This window comes from Misgurnus anguillicaudatus, chromosome 15, assembly GCF_027580225.2.
Source record: "Misgurnus anguillicaudatus chromosome 15, ASM2758022v2, whole genome shotgun sequence".
NCBI classification, from domain to species: Eukaryota; Metazoa; Chordata; class Actinopteri; order Cypriniformes; family Cobitidae; genus Misgurnus; species Misgurnus anguillicaudatus.
Window position 1 is genome coordinate 18,877,434 of NC_073351.2, and position 26,496 is coordinate 18,903,929.

At 38.1% G+C, this 26,496-nt stretch overlaps 2 protein-coding genes across 3 annotated transcripts; both read right to left on the reverse strand.

Annotated features, from left to right (window-relative positions):
* Window positions 1-2,261: 2,261 nt before the first annotated feature.
* Window positions 2,262-12,394, reverse strand: LOC141349723 (uncharacterized). Of its 2 annotated transcripts, none has more exons than XM_073853533.1 (7): window positions 12,242-12,394; window positions 10,753-10,877; window positions 10,576-10,642; window positions 4,050-4,203; window positions 2,891-3,036; window positions 2,688-2,798; window positions 2,262-2,608 (listed from the first exon to the last, which is right to left on the reverse strand). In XM_073853533.1, the coding sequence occupies exons 2-7, from the start codon at window positions 10,863-10,865 to the stop codon at window positions 2,417-2,419; spliced, it is 783 nt and encodes a 260-aa protein (XP_073709634.1). In that variant the 5' UTR covers window positions 10,866-10,877; window positions 12,242-12,394; the 3' UTR covers window positions 2,262-2,416. The 2 variants fall into 2 exon arrangements, with proteins under 2 accessions (XP_073709634.1, XP_073709633.1); XM_073853532.1 differs by lacking the exon at window positions 12,242-12,394 and adding an exon at window positions 10,970-11,325.
* Window positions 12,395-14,278: 1,884 nt separating this feature from the next.
* nat10 (N-acetyltransferase 10) lies at window positions 14,279-25,327 on the reverse strand. The gene is made up of 29 exons (XM_055174078.2): window positions 25,170-25,327; window positions 24,894-25,024; window positions 24,706-24,797; window positions 24,351-24,522; window positions 24,143-24,265; window positions 23,991-24,052; window positions 23,685-23,799; window positions 23,496-23,603; window positions 23,216-23,349; window positions 22,980-23,073; window positions 22,752-22,850; window positions 20,480-20,616; window positions 20,083-20,207; window positions 19,830-19,980; window positions 19,585-19,681; window positions 19,389-19,505; window positions 19,174-19,275; window positions 19,009-19,083; window positions 18,756-18,872; window positions 18,099-18,232; window positions 17,723-17,771; window positions 17,490-17,586; window positions 17,015-17,125; window positions 16,281-16,453; window positions 16,006-16,125; window positions 15,732-15,830; window positions 15,455-15,528; window positions 15,191-15,271; window positions 14,279-14,994 (listed from the first exon to the last, which is right to left on the reverse strand). Exons 2-29 carry the CDS (start codon window positions 25,005-25,007, stop codon window positions 14,886-14,888), a joined length of 3,081 nt encoding a protein of 1,026 aa, XP_055030053.2. The 5' UTR covers window positions 25,008-25,024; window positions 25,170-25,327; the 3' UTR covers window positions 14,279-14,885.
* Between the last annotated feature and the right edge of the window lie 1,169 nt (window positions 25,328-26,496).

A 26,496-nucleotide genomic window follows, 5' to 3' on the forward strand; every position in this document is an offset into this window, starting at 1 on the left:
TTCATAAGGGGTTACTTGTCTTAATCTGTTTAATATGCATTGTGCAATATTATCAATTCTGTACTGCATTCTTGTCACTTTTCAGAGATCTTAGCCGTTATGATATAGCCTGGCTCCACCCTACGTGCTTCCACTTAATTTTCATTTCGCTCCAGTACAACGTCTGGTGCTGAGTCCCAGTTCGCTTACTTATACTATGACCTAAAAGTATGTACTGTTTTTGTGAGGAAAACGTACATACTTTTGAGTGTGTAGCAAAAGAGTATGCACGTTCTGGGACATACTTCGATGACGTCATGCAACGTGAACAAAAACGTGGTTGCCTAGTTATGCAAACCACTGTTGACAATATTCCATTCATTCTAATAACTTATGTCCAATATAATTTTATTTACTATCCCCATCTTTTTTTCTCATCATTTATTTCACAATACATTTTACAATGTGTTCTACCAAGTTGAGGAGTGAAGCAGAGCGTCATCGTAGAACCAAACGCAGGTTATTTGTGAGGCGGCTGTTTCTGACGTTCATGTGCAATGTGTGTAACGAAAGCTACTTATTTTAAAGTCAAAATATTTAAAGTTTATAGTATAACTATTGTTTAACGTATTTTATACTTAATTTTATACTTATGTATACAACGTAAAAATACCCAGATGAAAATGAACCATGCTTTTACTATAGTAAAAGTGTAGTAACAATGTTTCTTTTGTTGGACTGATAAAGTTAACATTTGTACAGCCACAGTATTACTACAAATAAGCAAGAGGGTCAGTGTGGTTAAACTCCTCCCTCCCGCATGCAATGGGTTGTGGGCAATATTAGTTGTTAGAGCAGTGGTTCTCAAGGTTATGCCTGGAGGCCCACTGCTCTGCACATTTTGTATGTCTCCCCCACCTAACACACCTGATTCAGTAGAGATCTCTATGAACTGAACTGATTGTGTCAGATGAGAGAAACATACAAAATGTGCAGAGCAGTGTTTCTCAACCCTGGTCCCCCAGGACCCCCCTCCAGAATGTCCAAGACGTCTCCCCAATCAACACACCTGATTTAAATTATTAGCTTGTTAGGGAGACATTCTGGAAGGAGTCTGATGAGTTAGTTCAGGTGTTTTAAATTAGGAGACATCTAAAACCTTCTGGAAGGGGGTCCCTGAGGACCAGGGCTGAGAAACACTGCGTTAGAGTGTGCATTGATCTGCACTTCGAATTCTAGACGGAAATATTAGACCATCTGGGTATCTTTGGGATACTCATTTCAACATACTACGATTTGGGACGTACTAATTCTAGTTTCGAATACTATTTAGGACGGATAGTATGCGAATTGGGACTCGGCATGGACTGCTGTGTAGAGCTTCATTTTCTCCCCGGCAAAAATCTGCAGGTCCAATCAGCGAACAGAGGGGGGTGGCTAAGAACAATCACGTTGAGGTCGTGTGCCAGACTGAGTTACATACGTCACGACCAAATCTGAGCTTAATCCTTGCTGTTTCATTTTGCTATCTGAAGAATTAAAACAATATTTCCATACCACAGTACAGAAATGTGCAGTTAACCCCCGCTGTGTAGAAAATGTATGGTTTAAGATTAAGATATACAAGTCGATTTTTAGATTCATCTTGGTACAACACCAGAGTTTGCAGGGCATGGAATCACATGCTCCCATATGTGGTAAAATTTTTTGCAAAAATGTATATAAACATATTTTTTTAAATCATTATCGAACATTAAAATCAATCACGTGACTGTTGCTTATGTCATTTTCATCGTTTATATAGTTTATGGATTTAAAATGACATTAATTTTAAAGCATAACGCAGATGTTGTTGTTGTACAAATGCATTAATAGCACAATTAAACAAGTTATTAAACAGAATGCAAGTAAACAAAAATGCCATTTCAGATGTAAATATAATGCCAATGTCATTATTCTGATTAAATGAATTGATATTTCACAAGTTCGCATTATCATGTAATCAATAAGAAATGAGATGAAGCATATTTGCCGTGCTGTCCGAGGTGAGGGCTCAGAGCTCAGAATTTTACAGAAACGCAGAACGCAGTACTCCCCCATCTTTAACTGGAATAGATGTACTAGCTGAGAGTGAGGTGATGGGGTGGAGGAGGGATGCTGTAATAAAACTGTCATGGGACAAAGGTGAGGGACGGCTATTTATAGACACCTGTTCGCGCTGATTGGTTGAATCACATGACCATGCTTCTCCCAAACTTAGTTAAACAAACTTCATTAAATAATTGATATACAAGTTAGTAAACGCATTTATTTTTGGTGTTTTTTACATGAAGGCAGGGGCCCTTAGATTGTTAGAAAATGCCATGGAAAAGACTCTGAAAGCTCTATAATATTTATTTTAATGTCCTTGTACGCACAAATTTAAAATCTAAACATATTATGACAAATCCACCTTTTTCCCATAAGAGTCCTTGAACCTCGACAAAAGGTAATCAAGTGAATTAACAGGAGGATATTTGTCTGACCCATCGCAGCAAGAAATATTGGCCTCATCATCAGGGTGAACAAAGAATGCCAAAGACTGACGTGTATTGGAGTTGCCTTCGGGGTGAAGCAACACCCTGTGAACCTAAGGGTCAAGGATGAGAAATAAGCATCACCAAACTATTACAATAAATGCCACAAACCAGATCAGTGAAGAGACTTACAGCGGACACAAAAACGTCGCTGGTCCATCTTTGCATCAGATCTGCTATGTTAATTAAAACTGTTCCAGGAATGGCTGGGGCTGAAATGTACTCTCCAGTCCGACTGAGAACCTGGAGAAAACATACACATCCATACAGGTACCAAGACAACTTCATATGTATCCTAAATGATATAGGACTACTATATTTAACATGGCACTAACCTGCAGTCCACCCTCTGGACTTTGGAAGACAAGAGTGATACTGCCATAGTCCGAGTGTTCACCACAGCGCACCTGATCTTGTTTCGCACAATCGCTCTTCACAGGAGGGTAGTACAAAGTCCGCAAAGTGGTTCGATTCATATCCGCTTAAATACACATAAAATCTGATTATACATCTTTGAGATCACATTCTTGGCTAATGTCACTGCCACTATTTATAGGTCTGTATCACTGCCCATATTCAAAATTCATAAGGGGACATGGGCGAGACAAAAAACTACAAGAGAATAAAAACTACAAGAAATTAACAAGAAGGTACAGTTCCATTAGTATAAATAAGGAAGGCCCTGCCCTCTAGTAAAACAGGCAATTAACAACCACTAAAGTGCAATATCTGGAGCGATGAAAAAAATAATTTGAGATTAAGAAACAAGTCTGTTCAGTTGATGTGATGTCAGAAATATTTTGTTTATTATGACCTAAGCAAGCGATATCTATATTACAGATATCTAAAAACATGGCCGCCAAGCAGAAGCTAGATGTTGACTGTTGCACACATATACATTACAGAAATAACTAGACTGCACTGTATTGTGGCTCAAAGGTCCCGCCATATTAGTGGTGGCAACTTCTCCATTAATCTCATAGCAACTGGAGAAAAAAATGTTTAGGGGCTGACAAACCATTACACACACCTCAAAAAAAGTCTCGGGGAATTGCCTTTCACAAGTAAGACTGAATGAGTCTGGTTTTGTTAGATCATTATAACATTATTTTTATAGAGTTGGCAACTGGAGGCAGACTGTTAATAGCTAGAGATATAATTTAGCTACTGTATGAATCCTGATACTTAATCAGAATTCACAATGTTTATGTGTTTTTTTAATAAAATTTTAACATGTATTAGAGTTTTTCTCAAATCCTGGAATAATCCTTATGTTGTTTAACATATATGCTATAGTACATGATATAATTTTAGTGCTGTAGAAAACAAATGCAGACTGTAACTTTTTGATTTGGATTTGCTGGTTTTGCTGAAAGCACAAGAAAACTAAATAGCTAGGGTTAACACTAAGGTGAACAAATAATATATAGAATAAATCTAAAGGCAATTAAAATAATATGTTTTCATTTTGGGGGTGCAAATCATTTTACTTACTTGCAATATGCTTATGGGCTTTGAGGAAGACATCTGCATCCAGACCTAAACCAAGAGCCATCACTCTCAAGACCCTGAGAGAAAGATCCTTACAGCGCAGAAAAAATGACATATGGACATCTCGAAAATCCTCAACTCCTTCAAAGGGCCAATTCTAACCAACAACAGTAAAAAATATTATGTTTCCAATCACAAATGCTTTCCTATAGCACAGGGGTGGGCATTTTTGGTCCTGGAGGGCTACTGGCCTACAAAGTTTAGCTCCAACCCTAATCAAACACTATAATTTCCAAGTAATCATGCACCATTTGATTAGATCTTTCTGTTTTATTAGAATTGGAGCCAAACTCTGCAGGACAGCGGCCCTCCAGGACCAGGAATGCCCACCCACGCTATAGCGCAATGCAACATCAGCATTTAATCAGACAGATAGTCTATAGTCCGGGTCACTGACATGCAGTGAGGTTTACACACAAAACAGCTTTCACACACTTGCTGTCCTTAGTTGCACTTTCAAACCTGGAACTGCATGTTAAGCCGGGTGCAATTTAAAATAGTCCTTTACGATTGTTTCATGTCAGACTGTGCAAACATTATCCCAGCTGTCAAACTGTGGGATCTCAGTTGTCATTAATGTCAGACTGCATGGCGTGTAAGGAAGGATTCACAACAGTGGTTCAAGCTGTAGGAATGCCGAAATGACAAAAAAATGTAAACAGCAAGATGGTGTAAAGCTGTATTTCTGGTCAATTACCACCCTTATGCGACTTACACCAACAACGTAAATAAGCACATTTATGATAGCAAAATATGTGGGAGAGCATAATGCCGGCACCCGGCAGTATTTCCGCGCTCAGCGCTGAGCACCGAGAGTTGAGAAATGTTCAACTTTGGAAGAAAAGCTCCGCTCGTCAATGTCAGTTCTCACACAGCCGTCCAATCACAGTGGAGGTGGGGCGGGACAAGTATCACAGCAACCAACCGTTTCACAGCTGATGTATCAGAGCTACCAAAGCGCTTAGCTGAAGAAAGCTGGCACTCAGCTGAAAAACAGCTGGCATTCGGCGTTGTCCAGGCGTTTTTAGCCGCGTTTAAAAGTTTTGGTGTACACAACCCCTTAGGGCAGTGTTCCTCACATCCAACCCTGGAGAGCCGGCGGCCCGCAGAGTCCAGCTCCAGGCCCAATCAAACACACCTGAGCAAGCTAATCAAGGTCTTCATAATCACTAGAAAATCATAGGTAGGTGTGTTTGATTAAGGTTGGAGCCAAACTCAGCAGGGCACCGGCCCCCCAGGGCCGGATGCGAAGAACACCGCCCCAGGGAATACTTCTGGGTTTTATGAGGTGGGTAATAGCGGAAATACGGATTGCTGGAAAAACTCGTCATTGACAGGGAAGAGTTAACTCGTCAATGGTGGGGAAAGAGTTAATAACAGTACTGATTTAAAGTTACAATTCAAATCGTTACACTATTAAATGCATGAAATGCATAAATATGACACAATTAACTGTTTCCAATGTGTATGAGATATTATCTAATAGGATAGAGAACAGAGAAAGAAACAAAGTTTAAAGAATGAGAGACACCACTAAGAACTGGAAGCCAGGCCTGAACCCCAGAGCTCAGGTAAAAAAAGCATAGAAAATGGGCAGAAACCAAAAGGGAAGTTCACGGATAGCAGCCCAGGAGGATGAGGGAAAAGAAGAGGGGGAAGAAAAAGAGGTCACAACCCAGGGATGTGCACAGGAATTTGCTCTGACCTAAAAAAAGGGCACCCCCCCCCAAAAAAAATACTCACGGGCTATATGAATTACTGAGAAAAACAGGGTCTTTATAAAATATATACACAAAAAAGTAAAACACTGAAATACAGCACTCAATCTCCTTAACTACTACTAATAATAACACAGATATACATGACTTGAGTCACGAAAATCCCTACATCAATATCCCTATCAATATCCTATAAAGTCACTGATAGATTTCTCCAAATGTAATAAATGAAAAATGTGTTCGTCTGAAAAACGATGGACATATGCATCTCGGACAGCTTGGGGGTGAGTAAATCATGGGTTTAGTATATTTTTTTGGCTGAACTATTCCTTTAAGATTTTGAATACAATTACATGATACAAAGTGATTTTAGACAAAACTCATGTTTTCTTATGTTGTGAATCTTATGTCACGTGTGTGTTGTGAGAAGAACTTACATCATATAGTAGGCTACAGTATATACAGCGAATCAGACGTCAATCATTGATGGATTATCTTCAATATGTGCTACAGTGTTACTGTAGGTTGTGTGCGTTTAACTGGGTCTGACGACGATGACGCCGAACAGGTCGCGCATAATGACGGGTACATGTGTGAAGTTTTGCTTTTAGTTAAAAGATTAGTGAATTAGTATTCAGGTCATCCAACATTCTTTATTTTCTGCGTGTTTCTACATAGGCTACGAGTAAACCGCATCAGACGATTTAGTTTGTGCAGCGATCTGAACAATTCATTCAAACTGATTCGTGAACCAATTCAAAACAAATGGCCCATTTGCTTTGTAAAGCATCGACTCAAAAGACTCATTTATTTGCAATACTTTGTAAGGAAACGACTTAAACGAGTCATTAATTCGCGAATGTCCCAGAAACACGAGACGGCAATTTAAAAATAAAATACATGTTGACATCTATAAATTGTATGCTCTCATTTGTATTTGTATTTTTGTTTATCTTCTCTGTTTGGGACAGGCAACCCAGTCACACTGCGAGATGTCATGTGACCTAATTAATGACTGAGTGAAAGCAGGTGTTTATTTTGTTTTAATAAAAATGCGCCAGTCAGAGCGACTGTGTGGCTGATAAAGTGAAACTTTATTTGAACTTATTTGAATGTACTCTGTTAACAGGTTATGGGCCCAGAGCAGAGTAAAAGTAGAAAAGTTTGAGTGTTAAGACGCCGGGTAAAAGTCGCGACAGATATAGCGTGTACCCGAGTCTTTTAACATGAGACGAAGAGAAAAAGAAACCACAACTAGTCGCTGGTCTCGATTAGTCTTTGATGGGAAAAACTACGAGCTATGGGAGACAAAGTTTTTGGGTCATCTTTATTTACAAGGACTGAAAGAGACTATTTTAAGCGAGTCTTTTGAGGAAGACGAGGAAGATACGGCGAAAAACGCCCAAGCCTATGCAGAGCTAATACAGTTTCTGGATGACAAACGTTTGTCGCTGGTTATGAGGGAAGCAGCAGACGATGGAAGAACGGCATTGAAGATTCTTCGGGAATATTATGCTGGCAAAGGAAAGCCCAGAGTGATTAGCTTATACACAGAGCTAACGTCATTGCAAAAGTCTCCCAGTGAGTGTGTTACTGATTATGTCATCAGGGCTGAGACCGCAATCACCGCTTTGAGGAACGCAGGTGAGAATCTGAGTGATGGACTTTTAATAGCAATGGTTCTGAAAGGACTTCCAGAGACATTTAAGCCATTTGCCATTCATGTTACCCAGAGAGATGATAAATTGAGTTTTGCAGAATTTAAGACGGGCTTCGGAGTTATGAAGCCATTGAAAATGTCCTCGGATACGGTTGTCCGCATAATGTTATGAAAGCTGGAGCGCAGCCTGGAAGAAAAACCACTTTTGCGGGTACAGCTGTTTGTGGTGCTGGTTTGTTACAGGTGTGGTACAAGAGGCCACAAAGCAAAGACATGTCAGCGTAAACAGTGGTGCAGTCAGTGTAGTAAAGTAACAGTCACCGCGACGCAACATGCAGACGGGGAAGGCAGCAGGACAATGCACAAAAAGTTTCCGCAGAGCCAAGTGACAAAGAGTATGCTTTTCGGCAAGCGACGTGATGCGGGTACAAAATACCAAGAGGAAAGGCCTAATGGTGGATGCAGGTGCAACTTCCCACATCATCACCGACATCGAGAAGTTTCAGAGGTTTCATTTCGTAATTAATAAAAATACAGGAACGAAGGAACGCCACCCAGTGCAACAAAGTAAAAGTACGATTTATTTTTTTCCACCTTGGAAGGGCAACGCGAGGCAAGAAGGGCATATGGGCAGTTGCCCGGGCAACCTGAGCAACCCCCCTGTGCACGTCCCTGGTCAGAATTTTTTACTTTTTATCTCTTTCTTGACCATGTGACCAAACTTGATACAATCAAACTTATCTAGAATCAATCAGAAGACCACCTTTAAACCCCACTGTACTGGACAAGCACCTCTGAAAATAGTCTCTGATCACTATCAGCACCCCTATACGCTTAAGAATGCAAATGGTCTTTTATGAGCAAATGGAGGCAGTGGCGGCTCCAGAGATTTTTTGATGCAGGTGCTATGGGGATGGGATGCTCAACACAGGTGCTTTAAATTTTGGGGCGTTTCATTAAGGAGGTCGCATCGGACCACCCTTTATACACGCGTACACACCCGCATTTACTATCCTATACTCTTTCCACGACTATGTAAATGTATTCCAGTGGTTCTCAAACTGGGGTCCGGGGCCCCCAGGGGGGCCGCGAGATGGTGCCAGGGGGGCCCAGTTTTATGACATTTTTATAAAATACATGAATTTATTCATGAATTAAACCTACAAAAAAATAAAGCAGAACTACTTTGTATAATTTAATGTTTTGTTTAATTAAAATGTGAAGTTTTAGAACAGTTTTTTGACGTAAATTTTCTTTGGGGGGCCGCGAAAGGAATGCGGGGTATACCAAGAAGGCCGCGCACTGAAAAAGTTTGAGAACCACAGATGTATTCAACACAAGGGCTATAGATACAACATACATAAGCCTGCCAATGTAAACCTCTGAAAATAATATTTCACAGTTCTGTCACAGTCTAGCCCTGAATACAACAGAGCAGCAAGCGCAGCAACAGACACTGTGCACGCTTCGGCTTAAATGCTCATATCACGAAATCACACAGCTAGTGATGAATCAGCATTGTTTCTATTGTTGGAGCATCATAGGGTGACCATACGTGCCATTCTTACCGGACCCGGACGCGTCCCGTCCAGGATTTCGGGTGCATCTTCTGGAAATCGTATTTGTCTGCCGCATACGTCATAGAGGATTATTATTATTATTATTACAGAAAAGCAACTGTTACATTTGAAGGTAAGAATGAAACTATGATTGTATATCTTATGTTTTTAACTGAATGGCGTATGCGGTCAACAAATACGACCTCCGGAAGACGCACCGAAATCCTGGACAGGACCCGTCCGGGAAGAATGACACGTATGGGCACCCCATAGATGTAATAATGCAGAGCCAAGATTTGTGCTTTAACCACCAAATTAATTCAATTTGTAATAGCCAACAGAGGGGAAAATCAAGCACTTATCATAGACGTCTTCACAACAAAACAGCATCATCAATGATGTTGACGCAGTCAAGGGTCCTCGTTCTCTCCGTATTTATAGCCAAAAGTGCCAGATTACTGTTCTTAGTATGTCCACTGCTGTTCCTCGGGTAGTTTTTGGTGTATCCATTTTGGGGTATTTTACTTGGCTAAATTTCCAAACTCGCTATGGATATTATAGCCAGAGCTACAGCACCACCTAGCTCCTCCCTGGCGGCGCCGCCACTGAATGTAGGTGACAGAGAAATAAATTCCTGTTTTCACTGTTTTTCTCAGTCTTACAGGCGGTAAAGACAGGCACACACAGAAAGACTTGTGCAGCATCTTGATGTCATTTGTTGTCATAAGAGAAGCCACACTGCAGGATTGTGTCTCAAAATTTCTGACACTGCCAGAATTTTGTTGGAGGAAAATGTCGCTATTGCATTATCTGCTGCTTTGTTTAAAACATAAACGTATATTAAAGCTGAAATCTAAACTAAATGTTGACATTGACAACATAGACTAACGTACAATCCCTAGAGTAAGCATCAAATCCTTTCAACAGTTTATTTTACAGACTTTGTGGCTTCTGGACTGCTGAGTCTGATTTCAAAGAAATAAAATGTTTTTTTTAAACATTTCCAAACTTGCCAAATAAATTATAAAAATAGCTAATTTTGTTGAAAAAAAGCTAGGATAGACTGAAAAGTTGCTAAATCTTGCAATAAAGTTGCTAAGTTGGCAGGCTGGTCGCTGGTGTTGCAAAAGAATCTGTTGAGTTTCACTTCTTGTCTTAAAGGGACACTCCACATTTTTGATAAGCTATGCTTACAGTGGTACAGCCAGACATGGAGATCGACTGAATGGATTCCAAAACGGTAAAAAGAAAAATATTTAACTCTGGGGGTGCTGGAAAATGAAAATATTTTTTAAAAAAGTGGAGTGTCCCTTTAACCAATCGGTTTGTTGTGGAAGGAGGGAGGTTTCATGGAGTCTGAAAGTAACAGAGCGCTGGGAACAGATAGGAAAACAGCTGCAGTAATAAAATTTGTGAAAAATAAGGCGTTATATAAGGCATAATAAGGCGTTGTTTTGTGTACAACACAAAACAAAGTCAAGATTTTTAAAAGGCAATATTAGGAGATTGAAGTAACAAAAAATAATATTTACAATATCTGCCTTCATTGATGTTATATTAAAGGCCTCCTTCAAATCACCGGGACGCAGAGGATTCAGACTGTGACATGACATGACAAGAGAAGAAAAAGTAACTTAAAAGTAATTTGTGAGTTTGTTAATAATGATATAAAATAATAAAAATAAACTATTGAATATTTATTGACATGCCTTTCCGTTTCTAGTGAAACCCATCCGTGATTCACATCACAGGAGAAATTGCCTCTTTTGAAAGGTGTCTTCATATTTTCAGGTAAACTGAAGAACTTTTTAGAAACACTCATGACTTTGTCCACCTATTAAACAGAAGAGACAGTGAATAAATAATAGCTCGTCTGCATACATCAAAATATCATAAGAAATAACGAGGGCAATAATAATTACAAACCTCTTCTTGTTGTATGCCTGTGTTTTTTAGGTAAACAAATCCCACGTCGGTAAATGCCGCTCTCAATTCTTTCCCAAGCTTTTCTAATTTATCGTCTGATGCATGCGTATTTACACGTTCATAGAAACTGAAATCTACGATAGGTATCTCCATGTCGATGTTTTCTCTTTTTGACAACTGCGTGAAGGCTAGACTAGAGACAACTTCTCCGCACCAACAAAGTAAATTGAGTCGTGACTAGAACAAACTGCTTATCAACTGTACTGTTTTTGAATTCACCTAAAAGAGGTCAAGCCATATCTCTACCGACCACACGGATTCTAGCGGTTCAGAGTCCACCTATCATTTGGAAACAACTAAAATGGGCGTGGAGCTGTGAGAAAAACAACAAAAAGTGTGTGGAGCACATGATAGACTGGGATCACGCATCTGGCGTGACAGTCACGCATTCAACCTCAATCTCACTCTCAAAAAAGAAATCTCACGCTAAAATAGACATTCTTCTCTCCTGTATTATCTTTTTTTTTACTCATGGCCGCCTTAGCGAAAAAATAGTATGCTAAATATATTTAATTTTGATATACTTCAGTATACTTGCAGTCAAACTATGACCAGTATACTTAAAGTGTGCTATTGATAAGTTTACTTAAAGAGTGTAATTTTGGAACAACTAAATTGTGCTATTTTTGTACTTAATATATTTTAGTTGTATATTAATTGTAACAAGTACAACTTTAATTGTATTTAGTGTACTTTTGTGTGCTAAAGTGGAACAACTATAGGTTTAGGTGGCGTACGCCGTTTATAATCGCAGTATGCGTCCATGTAAACGCTTTAATCGCATTTATACCGCACTAACTGAAGTGCGCGTGTGTTTTAGTCACGCACCTTAACCACAAATTCGTTTTAAACTTGACATTAGGAAGTTTTACATGAACTCTGCCAACACGACTCGCTGTCAGCAGTCTGCCTTCATTCAGAAACAGATCAAACAACACGACAGCAGTGTAAAACCTTTAAGGGACATTATAACAATAATTATAACGATAAATAAGTGACCACATCATAATGATAATTCATGCTAATTCGCTCAACGAGCGCGGCATTACCTAATATTGGATATTTCTAAACTTTTTTGCAATTGTTTACATGTCACTGAATGTATGCTGTTCTTGTTGCATTTACACAGCGGGAACCCAGCAGATGTCCGCAACTCGCTGCGTTTCGCGTAACTAAACAATGAATGCAGTAGTTTGTGTAATAATATCATACCTTTTGGCGTAGTCAGTGTGGTAGAAAAATTTCACAGAAACTGCATCAGCGCTGGATACCTGAGGTAATTTTATGTAGACCTCAGCATGAATGAGCTTTCTGCATTTTAAGTGCGCCTGCACTTCAAGTTCAAATAGATTTGATTGGCTGTTTGGTTTATCGTTCATCATGTGCCAAAATCGCTATCGTTATAGTTGTTGTGTGAACTCTGCTATTAATATAAAACGATTTTTAAACAGGCACTGTCATATTTATATCTTCATCACGGCACCAGATAATGAAATACATATAACAACGTGTTTGTCATTTAACAAAAGTAAATTAAAACAGTTGACCATATATGTGAGTTCATCATTTGTGCTCTGCATTGGGCTATGTGTGAATAATCCGAAAATAAAAACTGCATGTAAACCGGAGTGGAGAGGTTAGCAGTCATGTAAACATCTTAAATAATTAGAAATAATCGCATTATTGGTGTGCATGTAAACGAGCTGATTGTCTTTACCGCTCCTGATAAAAATTCTCCCGCCCTGTGTTTCTAATTTCTTAATCAGTCTCATTAATTAGTTGCCAGGACAATATCCAAAACGCAAAACACATTACATTATTTAAAAAATAACCACCCTGCAACGTTATAAGAACGTTATTTTATAGTTACAAAAAATAACCATTAGAGAACGTTCTGTGCAAGTTATTTTTAGGTTATTTTAAAAATAACCACCCTGCAACGTTATGGAAATGTTATTTTGTGGTTACAAACAAATAACAAAAAATAACCTTTAGAGAACTTTCTGTATTATTTTTAAGTTATTTTAAAAATAACCACCCTGCAACGTTATGGGAACGTTATTTTCTGGTTACAAAAATATACAGAACGTTTTCTAATGGTTATGTTATTTTTTTTTTTAGGTTATTTTAAAAATAACCACCCTGCAGCGTTATAAAAAATAAAGTTTTTATTCGTTGGTGGATAGGGAGAAAGCACACAGAAGAGCAATTTATGATGCAGGTACTGAACTTCTCGTTTCACTAGCAGATTTATAACATTATACTCATTATAACCTCAATATTACGATTTAATCATAGATATTGTTTATTATTATGTCATATTGTATGTTGTTCAAAGAAATAAAAAAAATATTTTCTTTGACTGGCTTTCAGGTTTTTCCAATTAAAATAAGACTTGTAATGACTCCGACTGTCAGATGACTATGATGCTGATATAATGCCCCTAATAAATGAAGGGGAAATAAATAATTGAATTATAAATATAAAAGTAAAAAACATGTTCTTTGTACACTTGTATGCATTATATTTAAATAAATAACGACATGAATTATATCTTTATGTTGATAATGATATATGCCAGATGACAATGATAAGCTTTGTAGTATTTATAAATATAAAAAAATGATTTGTTTAAAAATGATGTTCTTTCTACGGCTTCCATATGTCAACAATTATATTTACCTTTTAGTGAGTAAATAGATTAAAATATCATCTTAAACTGTGGCAAGAAACTGTAAAATGTAAACTGGTGAACATTCATGGGCGGTTTCCCGGAGAGGGCTTAGCTTAATCCAGGACTAGGCCTTAGATTAATTAGGAAATATAACTAGTTTTAAAAAACATGCCTTACTTAAAACATTATCTGTGTGCATTTTGAGGCAAACCAAAGGGCACTGATGTATTTTAAGACATGTCAGTGCAAGTTGTTTTCAGTTTGGACAGCTCTTAAAAATGTTTTAGTCTAGTTTTAGTCTAGGACTAGTCTAATCCCTGTCCGGGAAACCGCCCCTCAGAGTGTTATGAAATTGTTACAATGATGTCACTGATCATTTTTGACCAGCCTTCCAATGATAGAATAGCTAAGGTTGCCATCTCCCTAAATAGAGTATTTCTGTTGTGTCCAGGCGGACCATTATTGAACATGACACACGTCTCTTAAAATCCTGTAGAATTCAACCAGAGGGCAATTTCAAATCAGAAATTAATGCACTGTAATTTTCAATAATTTTTCTCACATTTCTTAGCAAACACTGTAATGTTCTTTTTTATTGAAAATCACTTTGTGACCGAGTCTGTAAAAATCTTTTTTTCTTTGTACTTACTTGTCTACATAAAATTTTCCTACATAAAGTAAAAAACATTAAATGAAAACATAACCTTTATATCTTTAAAATTGACTGAGTATGGTCATATCAAAGATTGAAATCAAAACTGTGATGCTCCTAATTTTATAATTAGATTATAGACTGGATTTTACAGACAGTGTCACATTTCACAAGCATCTGATCATATTTTTGACAGTAGTGAATGCTTTCAACATTTTATAGCAGGGGTCACCAATCCTCTCTCTCCTGTCAATACTCAGAGAATGGATTTTTGTAATTATTTGTTAATCTCAGTGTCAAAACAATGTTTACAAAAAAACAATGTACAACTTTATTTTGTTTGTAGAAGAAATAAAACAACATCCATAAAAACAAAGTGTCTTCACCCATACTCTAGTCAACTCACAATGATCTGCAATCCTTCAAAACCATTTTGTCTCATTCTTAATGTTTGACTGAATCTATTATCGAGAAAAACTTGTGGGATGTGAAATGCATATAACTAAAAATAAGGATTTAGAGTCCATGTTTTATGGTTTTTTACCAAATTTGTTCCTTTTTTTTTCTTTATTGTTTTTCATCTTTTTGCCTTGTAGTTGTTCTTTCTGGTTTGTTCCTTCCAGTTTTCTTTTCTTGTCACTAAAGGGGGAAATTGAAATATGAATGCATTGTATTTAATGATCCCAAACTAAGCCCAAAACAAGCTGTTACCCTTAGCCTAGTTTTTGCTAAATTGCCAAGTATTTGCAGTTTGAATTTGCCAAATTTGAAGGGTAATTGAAACACAACTTTTGTGTGTCCAACACATACCATTGGGTAATATTTCTCAACTTACCTTTTAATGCTAACAATAGCTGTATGTCCTGCTTTTTTCAACACTTGTTCCCATTCCTCATCCTGTCCTCGAATCATGTACCTTCATAGAAAATTCATAAAAGCAAAGAGAGAACAACATATTTGCACACACGAGTGGGAAAATAGTACTTCTCCATTTAAACATGTTAAAATGACAGTGCATAGCAACACCTAGGGGAATAAAATGCAGACACATTCTTTCATCCATGAATAGACGAATAAATCAATTTGGTCCATTACTCACTCTGAAAGATCCATTTCTTTAATCTTCTCCATGTCCTTTTGGTGTTTCTCCTGGAACTCTTTAGCAGCCTCATTCTACGGGTTAAACGAGTTTGGGATTACATTTAGATTTAAACTTCAAAACATAACTTGACCTGTAGCTGTAATCAAACTGGAAATTAAGTTTGAGTGTACATAATGGGATATAACGGTAAATAATCTGTATCAAAGTTAAATAAACTTGGCACTACAAGTAATTTGCAATGCAAGTCCATTACATCCTAAAACAAGTCTCGTACCAGATCTTCATTGAGAGTCTGTGCAGTTGGTTCCATGCTAATATCCTTGGTGGCCACCATCTCAGCCTCAACTGCCTTTTCCTGAAGATTGTTGAAGAACTGCAGAAGAGTTTAGCATGTTAAACAATAATCACTATAACAACAATATAGTGTAGATGAGTGGATATAGTGCCAGTGGCAATTGTTTAATAAGAAAGCTTAATATGAATCCATTTGTGCTACATTAGTCAAAGAAGAGATGGTGCATGGGCAAAGAAGGGTTAGTTTATATCACCTGCACAATTTTACGAATGATACGGTTGTACAAGCCCATAAGCTGAGAACTGGGCAGGTCAATCTCCTTTTCCAGATCATCTATATGCTTGTGTTGAAGCCCAACTCCCAACAGCAGAGCCTGAAAAAAGATTTACATTGCATAAAAAGGACTAGAATGCTAGAAATACAAATGTGTTTTTGGGAGTGGTTCAGTGTTGAAAAAAATGACAAGAAATATTGAGTGTCCAGCGTCCACAAAGTCGGATACATGCGACATACGCACAGTTAACTTACACATTGGGCAACGGAAAGCGTGACGTCTCCTAGTTGTTTGAGAAAATACAGTCGTGCAATAGCAGGTATTATATCCATGATGAGATGATAGTCCACCATGTTTCTTGAATACATCTCCAAACGCTTCAGGTCATATGGCGTGAACATGGTAGTCAGCTCAGCACAGGTGAGCGCTAAAGAGACACAGATACATGAAGGGTTCATAACCACACACATACATTTAGTTTAATGCAGTGGAGAATGTGGATTTGTACCAAGCGTGCCGCACAAGCCCTGAAAAGTGAAGCCAAAACGTCTCAATCGCCCCCAGTGACTGGTCCTAGTATAGGTCGGTCATAAACCACACATCCCCCATGTTATTCAATGAGACTTGAGACCAACTAAACAATTTTAATACATTTCAATTATCTTTTTTCCAAAGTTGGTTTCTGTCATTTTCTGTAGTTTTGATCACGCAGATGTAAATTGAAGTTTTGTTTTAAAATAAGTTTGTTTTTAAGTGTGACGTCATGATTGACAGCTGTGATATGCACATTCTGCGAGGACGGGACCTTGATATCATGGCTTTACTTCCTGCTCACTACTGCACAGGACTGGTCGCGAAATCGCTACTGCGCGCAGACTAAAGACCCAAGATATCAGTGCAATATCCGGAAACTGGCGGCTTCACTTTTTACCAATGGAAGAGAGCGAATTGGCGTTGTCCATCTATTTTTACAGTCTATGATTTGTACCTGCTGGGCTGTCATCTTTGGCGTTCTTGTTCTGTAATATGTTGAGGGCCAGGGTTGGGTTAAATTTGCTGAATTGGAAAGACAGCAGGGAGAGAAACCTCTTTCGGAAATCTGTGCAACACAAAGAAACATATCAAGTCAGTGAAGTCAAATACTGTGTTTAGTTTTACAATGAGTGCTAAACTGATTTACTACTAAACCGGGATAAATTAGTGCATTTTGTTTTTAACCCAAATCAATATTTTATGTCCATTCAAAATTTAGGGAGTACTCACACTACCGTACCATACCCATGTACATTTGACCCCAAAGTCCGGTTCATTTGACTAGTGTGATTGCTACAAACATACGGTTCAGTTTGGTTCAGGGGCAGGGAGCAATATTATGAGCGGTGCGCGATTTGTGCCAGAGCACGAATCTAAAAGTTTGACATCAATTATTAACAGGATTAGTTTTAAAAATATGAACTGCTCACCCTTCCAGAAGGCAGACAGCCACTGGCCCTGGTCTTCTGAATCTTCATCATTGAGCTCCTTCAGCATAACACACGAGTGCTCCCCCGTCAGGTCATTCTACAAATTACAATATAAACAAAACATTCCTTCTTCCATATTCTGCTTAATCCCAAACACAGTTCAGTATGCAAGCCTTTAGGCCCTTATGAGCCTTTAAACAGCCCTGACCAAACTGAAAACGATGCATCCTTACCGGAGTCTGCCTTAAATATACAGGAATAAATCCGGCTTTCTTCCAGAATCTATAAAAAAGCAGAAAAGTTGAATGGTAAGTAATATGCCTTGGTCACATGTGATGCACATTCTGTACATGCACATTCCTATAAATCTTTGTTTTGCAAATGCGTGAAGCAACTGTTGTGGCTAGACACTTGACTTGACTTGACGTAACAAAGTCTGGTCCACCTTTTTAGCTCATTCTGTATACCCTGACTTCCAAATGTTGCAATACAGTCTGTTACTCTGAATGGCTTACCAGTTATATGAAGACCCTGGAACAGAACCTACGACCTTTGCGATACTAACACAATGCTTTACCAAGTTAGCTACATGAACGTGAACCAACTCACCTGAGAAGTTGAGGAGTGAGACCATAAGACACACCCAGGTAGTCAAGCCTCTCTGCTCTTCTCTCATTCAACTTTAACAGCAACGGTGGCAGGTCTTTCCTAGGTGACACCACCTCCTCCAAAAGACTGACAGCCTGTACACAGACAATAAGTAAAAAAGTATACACACTCCTTACATTAGTATGTTTAATTGTGGATATTTCATCATTTTGCTGCACTAAAGCATACAAAAATACACATCCTCAAAAGCATTGATTTTGTACAAAGCTCATCGATCTGAAATTTAAGCTCTGTGTCCCTGTTTGGCCAGCTAATCTATACGTTGTGTTTGGCCTGAATACCTCAAAGTCAGCCGGAAATGTGACGCTCCTTACCATGTTTGAAAGATTCGGTCACAGCACAATGCTGACAGGAATTAATTTACAGGCTGTCAGTCTGAAGCGGGAAGAATTATGATAATGTCGGTCTTGTCTACATCAACTGTTACCTACAATCCGTGTTTGTTGTAGTCCAAGAAAAGAGATTTACGTTGGAAACGATAACCCCCCGCATCGTTTACATTGGAGTATGTACCTTTTGCACTAATAAACACTTACACACCAAAGAAAATGTAAAATCTTGAATCGGACAATAGTTGCTCTTTAATAAAACTCTTACCTCGCTGCTCACAGATGTTATTGTGCTGGCCGCCGTTTGTTCAGTTTCATCCAGAAGGGGAAACTGACCCTCATAGTATCCCTGCAGCAGTTGCAATGCACGCGTGCCATAACCCATCTGAAAAACAATGCAATGAATTAAACACATGCTGATCAAATGATGCAGTAATGCAAGCACCTGTGATGTTGAAAGCAAGTCTTCCCCGGACAAGACTGAGGTTTAATATATCAGAGAAAGATGGGAAGACGTTTACCCCTTGATAGTCTGGGTTCACTGCGATTCGGACAATCCTGGCCCCTGAGAGGCTTCCAAACTCAGGATCTTGAAACTAAATACAAACACAACATAATTGACTTTCTATTCTATTATTCAATTTTAAGTATGTTATAAACGATTCATTCAAATTAGGATTTCTGACCTGTTCTGACACAGTCCAAGGAATGAGGTCACCTGAAGCTTTCTTTCCTCTAGACAAGCTGCTGAGAATAGACTGGCGTGAGATCTCTCCTTCCAGACATACCTGCAAGTAAAAACATGGTTGCAAATCTCTTACAACTACACAGTTCACAGGGTCGCATTAAAAATGACAGCTCAGATGAATTAATATTAGAAGTGCGTGAACTGTTGCCATACCTGCACGACCGCTAAGACTTCTGGGAGAGAATTTTGTGTTGGAGAGACAGGTGGCAGCAGGCAGAAGAGATGGTGAGCTGGAGCATCTGAGAGCATCTGGAGATCATTGGGCGAGTTCTGAGGAACGACAGATTTTTAGTAAATGTTTTTTAATGATATTATTATAACACCTTCAATGCGCTTGATACTCATTTACCTTATAGTGAGATGCTACGTAGAGTGCCATAAGACGCTGAAGGAAAGTCTCAGAGGCTTTGTGGTAACAAAACAAAGTGTCTCGATTCACATAGTAACTGCATGGGAGGTTAAAGAATCCTAACATAGACATTAAAATATTTAAATAGCATGTCTTGGTTGAAGAAACCATATGGTACACTTACAAAAATCTCCTTTGGAACCTACAATGAGAAAAACAAGCTTTGCGGAGCTGTCAAAGGATACAGGTCACATGTCTGGGGCAAGGGGCAACCAGAAATCATGCGTGGGATGCTCAGACAGTCCAAACATAGCAGTTCATTTAGCCATTTCTCCACAGGGTCCCCAGGTGCATATCGGATAGACTCGTGGAGGGTCACCTCATGAAGTGTTCGTGCTAAAGACGACATATGATGATGAAACATTTCCACATTACCGATGCATAATTCAACATGTGAAAATGGGTACTATTTCAATATAAAACAAATGTTGATGATACCTGATGCCAGTCTGGCTGTGCTGGTGTTTCTGTTTTCTGCTGACAGATTCTGCTGGCTGTCTGCACTCTGCTGCCTCAACTGCTGAATGAGTTTTAGGGACAGAGATCGACCTGTACCCTCATAGCTGTATATAAAGACATGTAGACAAGAATTAGTGCAATCTCTTATATGGCCACGCCTGCTTCTATGGCTATGTGCGTGGGAAGAAACAGATTTAAATTTTATAGAATAAAAGTAAAAAGGTTGTTTGAGATTTATTTTGGCTCCTAACAGGGGTAGACATAATACAATCTAGTAGAATATGTCAATTTTGACAAGATTAACATTTTGAAGGGTTTTCTCCTGAGTAAAAATGTATAAAACTCATACACATGTAGCATTTTTACAGATACTGACCCGTTAATTGTAGATGCCATGAACACAAGGTAAGGCCCCAGTAACTTCTTTACTAAAGGCAGCGGGATAGCGGCAGCTTCATCAATGACCAGCAACTCTGCCTGACCCAACTTCACAGCATCAGCAGGGTGGATGTACTACAGATCAAAACAACCAGTTATAAGTGAGATTTTTATATTATAAGGGAGTTTAATTAAGACGTTTAACTCTTTCCCTGCCAATGACGGGTAATATCGTATGTTTATATATTTAAAGAACATTTTCTGGAAGGCATTAAACTTTTGTGAAAGTCATATAAAATGCTGCTGCTGGAAACTTTTCTTTTAAATGCTGGCAGGGAAAGAGTCAAGTATCTTTCTTAAATATGCCTTTAAAAAGACATTAATGGTGTGTATCTTCAAATTAATGGCACTGGCATATTTAAAGATCTGTTAGTGCAAGTTGTTTTTATTTGAGACAGCTTAAACATGTGCTTTAGTCTAGGACCAGCTTTAAAGGGACAGTTCACCCCAAATCTCTGTCATCATTTACTCACCCTCATGTTGTTACAAACCTGTATACATTTTTTGTTCTGATGATCATATAGGAAGATATTTCGAGAAATGTTTGTAACCAAACCGTTCATGGACCCCATTCACTTCCATAGTAGGAAAAAATACTATAGAAGTAAATGGGGTCCATGACCATTTTTGGTTACAAACATTTCTTAAAATATCTCCCTTGTTTTATCAGAACAAAAATTTTTTATACAGGATTAATAAAACATGAGAGTAAGTGAATAATGAGAGATTTCTCAAATTTGGGTGAACAATCTCTTTAAGCCTAGTTTTCTGTAGACTGGGGGTATGCGTTTTAAATATAAGTGAAATTAATAGACTGACTAAAGACTATGAGATGGTTTCCCAGACAGGGATTAGCTTAAACCATGACTAGGCCTTAGTTAAATGAGAAAATATAACTAGTTTTAAAGGCAACTCAGAAGGGCTGAAAAAGGTGACACATTGTATACGCGCAGAATTTATCCTCCTTAAACGGCCTCTGGTGGGTAGCGGTAGCGTGAAAAGTTTAATTCATCCACGGGAGAGCTGATGCAGCCAAGGCCTATTTAGAGAAGCTGCTCCGCCCTACACGTAACCCCATTTGTTCAGGTCCCATCCATTGACCAATCGGCCATCCTAACCTTGACCTCGCGTGATGACCAAAGAGCTTTTATTGTTTTTGTGAAGCACACCGCAGTAGGTTTTTGAAACTCCCGTTTATGGGAAATTGAGACCCCCCCAAAAAACAAAAACTCTTCGGATCTACATGATTCACGCGGATGACCTTTTTCAATTCAAAATGCCGATTTTTGCCGAAAAACAACTAGTTTGCAGGTATGTAAAGGACAAGTTCGGTATTTTACACTTAAAGCCCTGTTTTCAGATTGTTTATGATGAAATGGAACAGTTTTGACTGAAATTTGGACATATGATGCTGGCCCGAGAATTTTCGGGTGTTTGTTCTATCACCTTCCACCTCTACAATGTGTGTATAGGTGCACTGGAACAATCCTTCCTAAAATGCATTAAATTTTCGTTTACAAAGACGTGAAACTCACCGAGTGGTCAGGGGTGTTCACTGATATGCTCACACAAAAATCGCTGCAAAAGATGCTTTCCAACAGGTGTTTTAGCATTTGTTGTAAACTTGTGGACCTATTTTTCCAAATGCCTCAAACCAATACATTCTTCTGCTGGGAGCTTAAATAATAGACACTCCAGCCCAGTTGGTGGCGATAATCCACCTTTGCCAATTGCAAGAATACAAACAAAATTCCCGGCGCGGAGTAATACCGTACCTCACAGCACATCTAATACAAGTCAATGGAGTTGGACAAAATCGTAAATGGACTGCATTTATATAGCGCTTTTAACAGACCTATGGCCATCCAAAGCGCTTTACAAGTTGCCTCACATTCACCCATTCACTCACGCATTCATATTTGCATTTTAGGAAGGTTTGTTCCAGTGCACCTACACACCCATTGTAGAGGTGAGGGGTGATAAAACAAACACCCGAAAATTCTCGGGACAGCATCATATGTCCAAATTTCAGTCAAAACCGTTCTATTTCATCATAAACAATCTGAAAACAGGGCTTTAAGTGTAAAATACCAAACTTGTCCTTTAACAAACATGCCACACTAAAAACATTACTTGTGTGCATATATGGTTAACGCATGTTTAAAAACAAAAATTAAGATAAAAAACAGTAGAGAAGTAAACCAGTTTACCTGAATGGTCTGTCGATGTTCCTTGAAGATGTTCACACGAACCACAGCTTTGTTGAACTCTGGATTTAAAGACTGAATTATTTCATAATCCAGATGTTCCTGAAATACAAATGAATATGGTTTCAAATATGCTTCTTATAATAAGGACCAAAATACAATTTCCAATTTATATTGTGTAATTTTTTACAGAAATATTCTGGGCACAATAACACTCAAAAGTATATCTACCTGATATTGGAGGGCATCAAAACCTTTAAAGATGAACTCAAACAGTGTGTGTAGATTGTCTGGGCTGGGTGACGTGACAAAAATATTTGAATAGCTGAGAAAAGAAACAGAACACAAAAATGTTATTGCGTAGCCCATTAGCCTTATCGTTATTAGCTAACAGTGTATATTGTAGACAAATACACAAATTCCATTAAGAAAATGCACCCTGTGTGTACATTCATTATGCCACATACCCAAATGCAACAGCTCCGGCTATAGCCAATCCCAGCGCAGCTGATTTACCTCGACCACGGGCGGCAGTAAGAGCTACAGTGCTCCGCAAGGTCTTCTCTGAAATGGCCTCGATAAACTTTAACACTGCTTTGGCCTAAAGACAAGTATGAAGACATGGTAAAAACAATGATTTCACTTTCCATTTAAAATAGAGTAAGTTAAAAGCATTTCACTGACCCTCCTGTTTTGACTTTAATTATCACTACGATTTGCTAAGACTGCAAAAAATAGATAGATTACCTGATCCATAGTTTTGCAGTTGTCCACTAGAACACCTACAGGCTGTGTGTCCTGTAGAGACTCCTTTAGATCTTTTAGTTCTTGTTCTCGTGGAGACAGTCCTTCATCCTGTTGGCAATTACACCAATTATGAAACGTATCGGAGTTTATATACAATCAGAAAATTTACTTTTTCTGGACAAGGCTTACCTGTGTTTTAGGAAGGACAGGTTTAATGTTGGTTATGTGACTGGAGATTGGCAGGATGTTAAGCTGGTCATCAATTACAACACATGTCTTACAGGAGGAGAGTGAAAGGATGAATCTGGGAAACAAGATGACATTAGATTGAGTTTTATTCTCATCTGTGCATGTAGACACACGGTTATTACATTTCTGATAATGAATCGCTGTGCTTCCACATATATCCATTACCTAGTAAGTAGGCTACTATAAAACGCTAAAAACTTTTTTTTTCAGAATGGATGTGTTGTAATTTGTATTTACAAAACCAACCTTTCATTGAACCTTCCAACAACATCCTGGTGTGCCTCTGTCCTATATCGAGAATGGACATCCTAAAAGTAAACAAAGACACTTGCATTTGCAATTATGTTTACACACATAATGACAGTCGTTGTTTTACAAGCACTTTATTGGAAATTTACCATTGTCATTGTATAGAGTTGTTTCAGCGAATTCATGGTCCTTAGCAAAATGACTACAATGCCTCCACCCTCCACAGTCTCTATGGTTCGAGCCAGGAGGTTGGGAGTGAGAGCTTCAAAGTCCTAAACCGAGAGTAAAGTTAGATAAACTTCAGTAATACAATTCACTTTAAAATGAAAATCCTGTCTGGGATGTTGTTTTTTTTACCTGTAGAACACACATGCCAAATGTGTTTCCCAGGATCTTGTGAGTTTCTTTGTAGTAACAATAGCGGATGTTGGTTGCAGCGACAAAGAGCTCAAAGGGATCATCTTGTTTTAGGTTCAGCGTGCCAGTTTTGATCTTCTTCTGCAGCTGTCTCATCCTTTTCTTGCGATTACTATAAGAAATATTAAGGAAGTTTAATTCATAAATGCTTCCACTCAGTGTCATACTTTTGGATGACTAACTTCATATTAATAAAATATTTTGCTTACAAGCAAATGTATAATATACAACTTGTGTAATAAAAATCCATGAAATCCAAGTTTTGTGACGTATTGTAATGAATAAGCTGTCATACCTGCTAAAGCTAAGCTCCTTTTTGTAGCACCATAAAACTGACGGCCGAGCTCGGACTGTTGCTTTAGACAACATGTGGTGCAGAATGACAACCTAAATGCATAAAGCACCGATGAGTTTAAGATGTACAACAAACACCTGATAGTATTACAAAGTTAATACATTAATACACATTATGCGTTAACTTACCTGATCTCTACCACGATCACCAACTATAAAAAACATAGATCGATGTTGTTGTGCGACACCGTTTTCAATCTGGACACGAATGCGGTTGTCCACCTTCTTCCGAACAGTTGCCATAGTTCAAGAACTGCACCCTGTCAACACGAGCAAGTAAATAAGAGCAGTAAGGATACATAAGAAATGAATCACGTGAAATGATTTATATCGTAAGAGCTGAAACAAATCTTCCAATTAAACAGACAATTCATGACGTATACTTTCATATCTTATTAAGCATACCTTAACTTCTGTACGAGAGGAAAACTTTAAATCTTTAACACCCTTTTGCTTCACGTAACTGTGGCTCATATACAGCATACCATCTTACTCAAACGTTCACGTGGGGATGCCTCTACGGAAGGACCTCGGCATCATGGACCCCAAACAGACATTTAGGTGTCCGCGACGTTGCCTGCATGGTCAGAATGACGCAAATAAAATTCTCGGTTAAATTAGAATTAAACAAATTAAAGGTCGGTGTCATTAGGTTACGCATAATTTAAAAATTATTAGTCAATCTTTTTTAATTATTAAAATACCTTTTACAATGTCGGAAATGTCGTATTTTAAATGTCATGTGCTGGGAAAATCCAAAAAAACGTTTGAACAATTTGTATTAACAACAAAAAAAATTACGATAAAAAACGCCTCTTTTGCTAAGCTTTTTTTATGTAATTTTTTTAGGTTTTTCACCTATAACCCTAATTAACCCTCTCCGCGTGTGCGTGTTTGTAAGCAGCACCAAGCCTGCGTGATGTTTGCTGTGACAGTTTTTAATAAAAGAGAAAAAATCAGTTGATATATGACATCTATAAACAATAATATATGTATATCCGATATATAATTATATGGTCTCTTGACATGTACATTAACGTTATCTGTTTAAAATAAAGTGCTCATTTTTGGTTTGTGTATTGACAGTCCCTCGATCACCAATTAATTACAAATCATCACTTTATGCTGCTTCTTTTTCTCAGTGGATAAACTGAATCAAATCTGCTGTCATTTGCAGTACATTTTACAGAGACTAGTATTAATAAGATTTTAAGAACTTTTTTGGCACTTTTATCAGAAGGAAAGCATAATAGAAGTGTATAAAATAATAATAGAGACGATAATCTCAGGCATTCAAACTCATTAAAAGCTTTTATTTCAATTTCACTTTTAAAATATGATAAGATTTGTATTATAAACCCTTTTCTGCAGTCTTTTTTCAACGATGATGATGTCATAAGGAGCTCTTATTATAATCACATCAAACATTGTAAAGAGGCTTGATTTAAATGTTGATACACTGTCAGAACAAAGCCAGAGCTGTGGACAGACTGCTTTTGAAAAGTTTTTTTATCAGCCATTTATGGCAGCACCTTTTAGGACAGTGTAGTGTTGGGTAAAGTTCAAATATAAGAAGAAAAGTCTAAATGGTAGATGAGACCAGTGTACTAGACAGAGTACAGGGTTTTGTCTTTTTCCATAAACCAGACCAAAGCTTATATTTATGGGATTTAGCATTTCTGCTATTAAATCTTAACATTGTCAAGGTTATAAGAGTTTAAGACCTATTCCA

What these genes read in the sequence shown, in the direction of transcription:
- LOC141349723 (XM_073853532.1), bottom strand. Translation starts at nt 11,122, where the DNA reads ATGGAGATACCTATCGTAGATTTCAGTTTCTATGAACGTGTAAATACG. An exon ending in GTTTCACTAGAAACGGAAAG is followed by an intron (nt 10,643 to 10,752) that starts GCATGTCAATAA and finishes GTCATGTCACAG; the next exon opens with TCTGAATCCTCTGCGTCCCG. An exon ending in GCGACGTTTTTGTGTCCGCT is followed by an intron (nt 2,609 to 2,687) that starts GTAAGTCTCTTC and finishes CTTGACCCTTAG; the next exon opens with GTTCACAGGGTGTTGCTTCA.
- nat10 (XM_055174078.2), bottom strand. Translation starts at nt 25,007, where the DNA reads ATGGCAACTGTTCGGAAGAAGGTGGACAACCGCATTCGTGTCCAGATT. An exon ending in CGCTTTCCGTTGCCCAATGT is followed by an intron (nt 16,126 to 16,280) that starts GTAAGTTAACTG and finishes ATCTTTTTTCAG; the next exon opens with GCTCTGCTGTTGGGAGTTGG. An exon ending in TCATTCGTAAAATTGTGCAG is followed by an intron (nt 15,831 to 16,005) that starts GTGATATAAACT and finishes ACTCTTCTGCAG; the next exon opens with TTCTTCAACAATCTTCAGGA.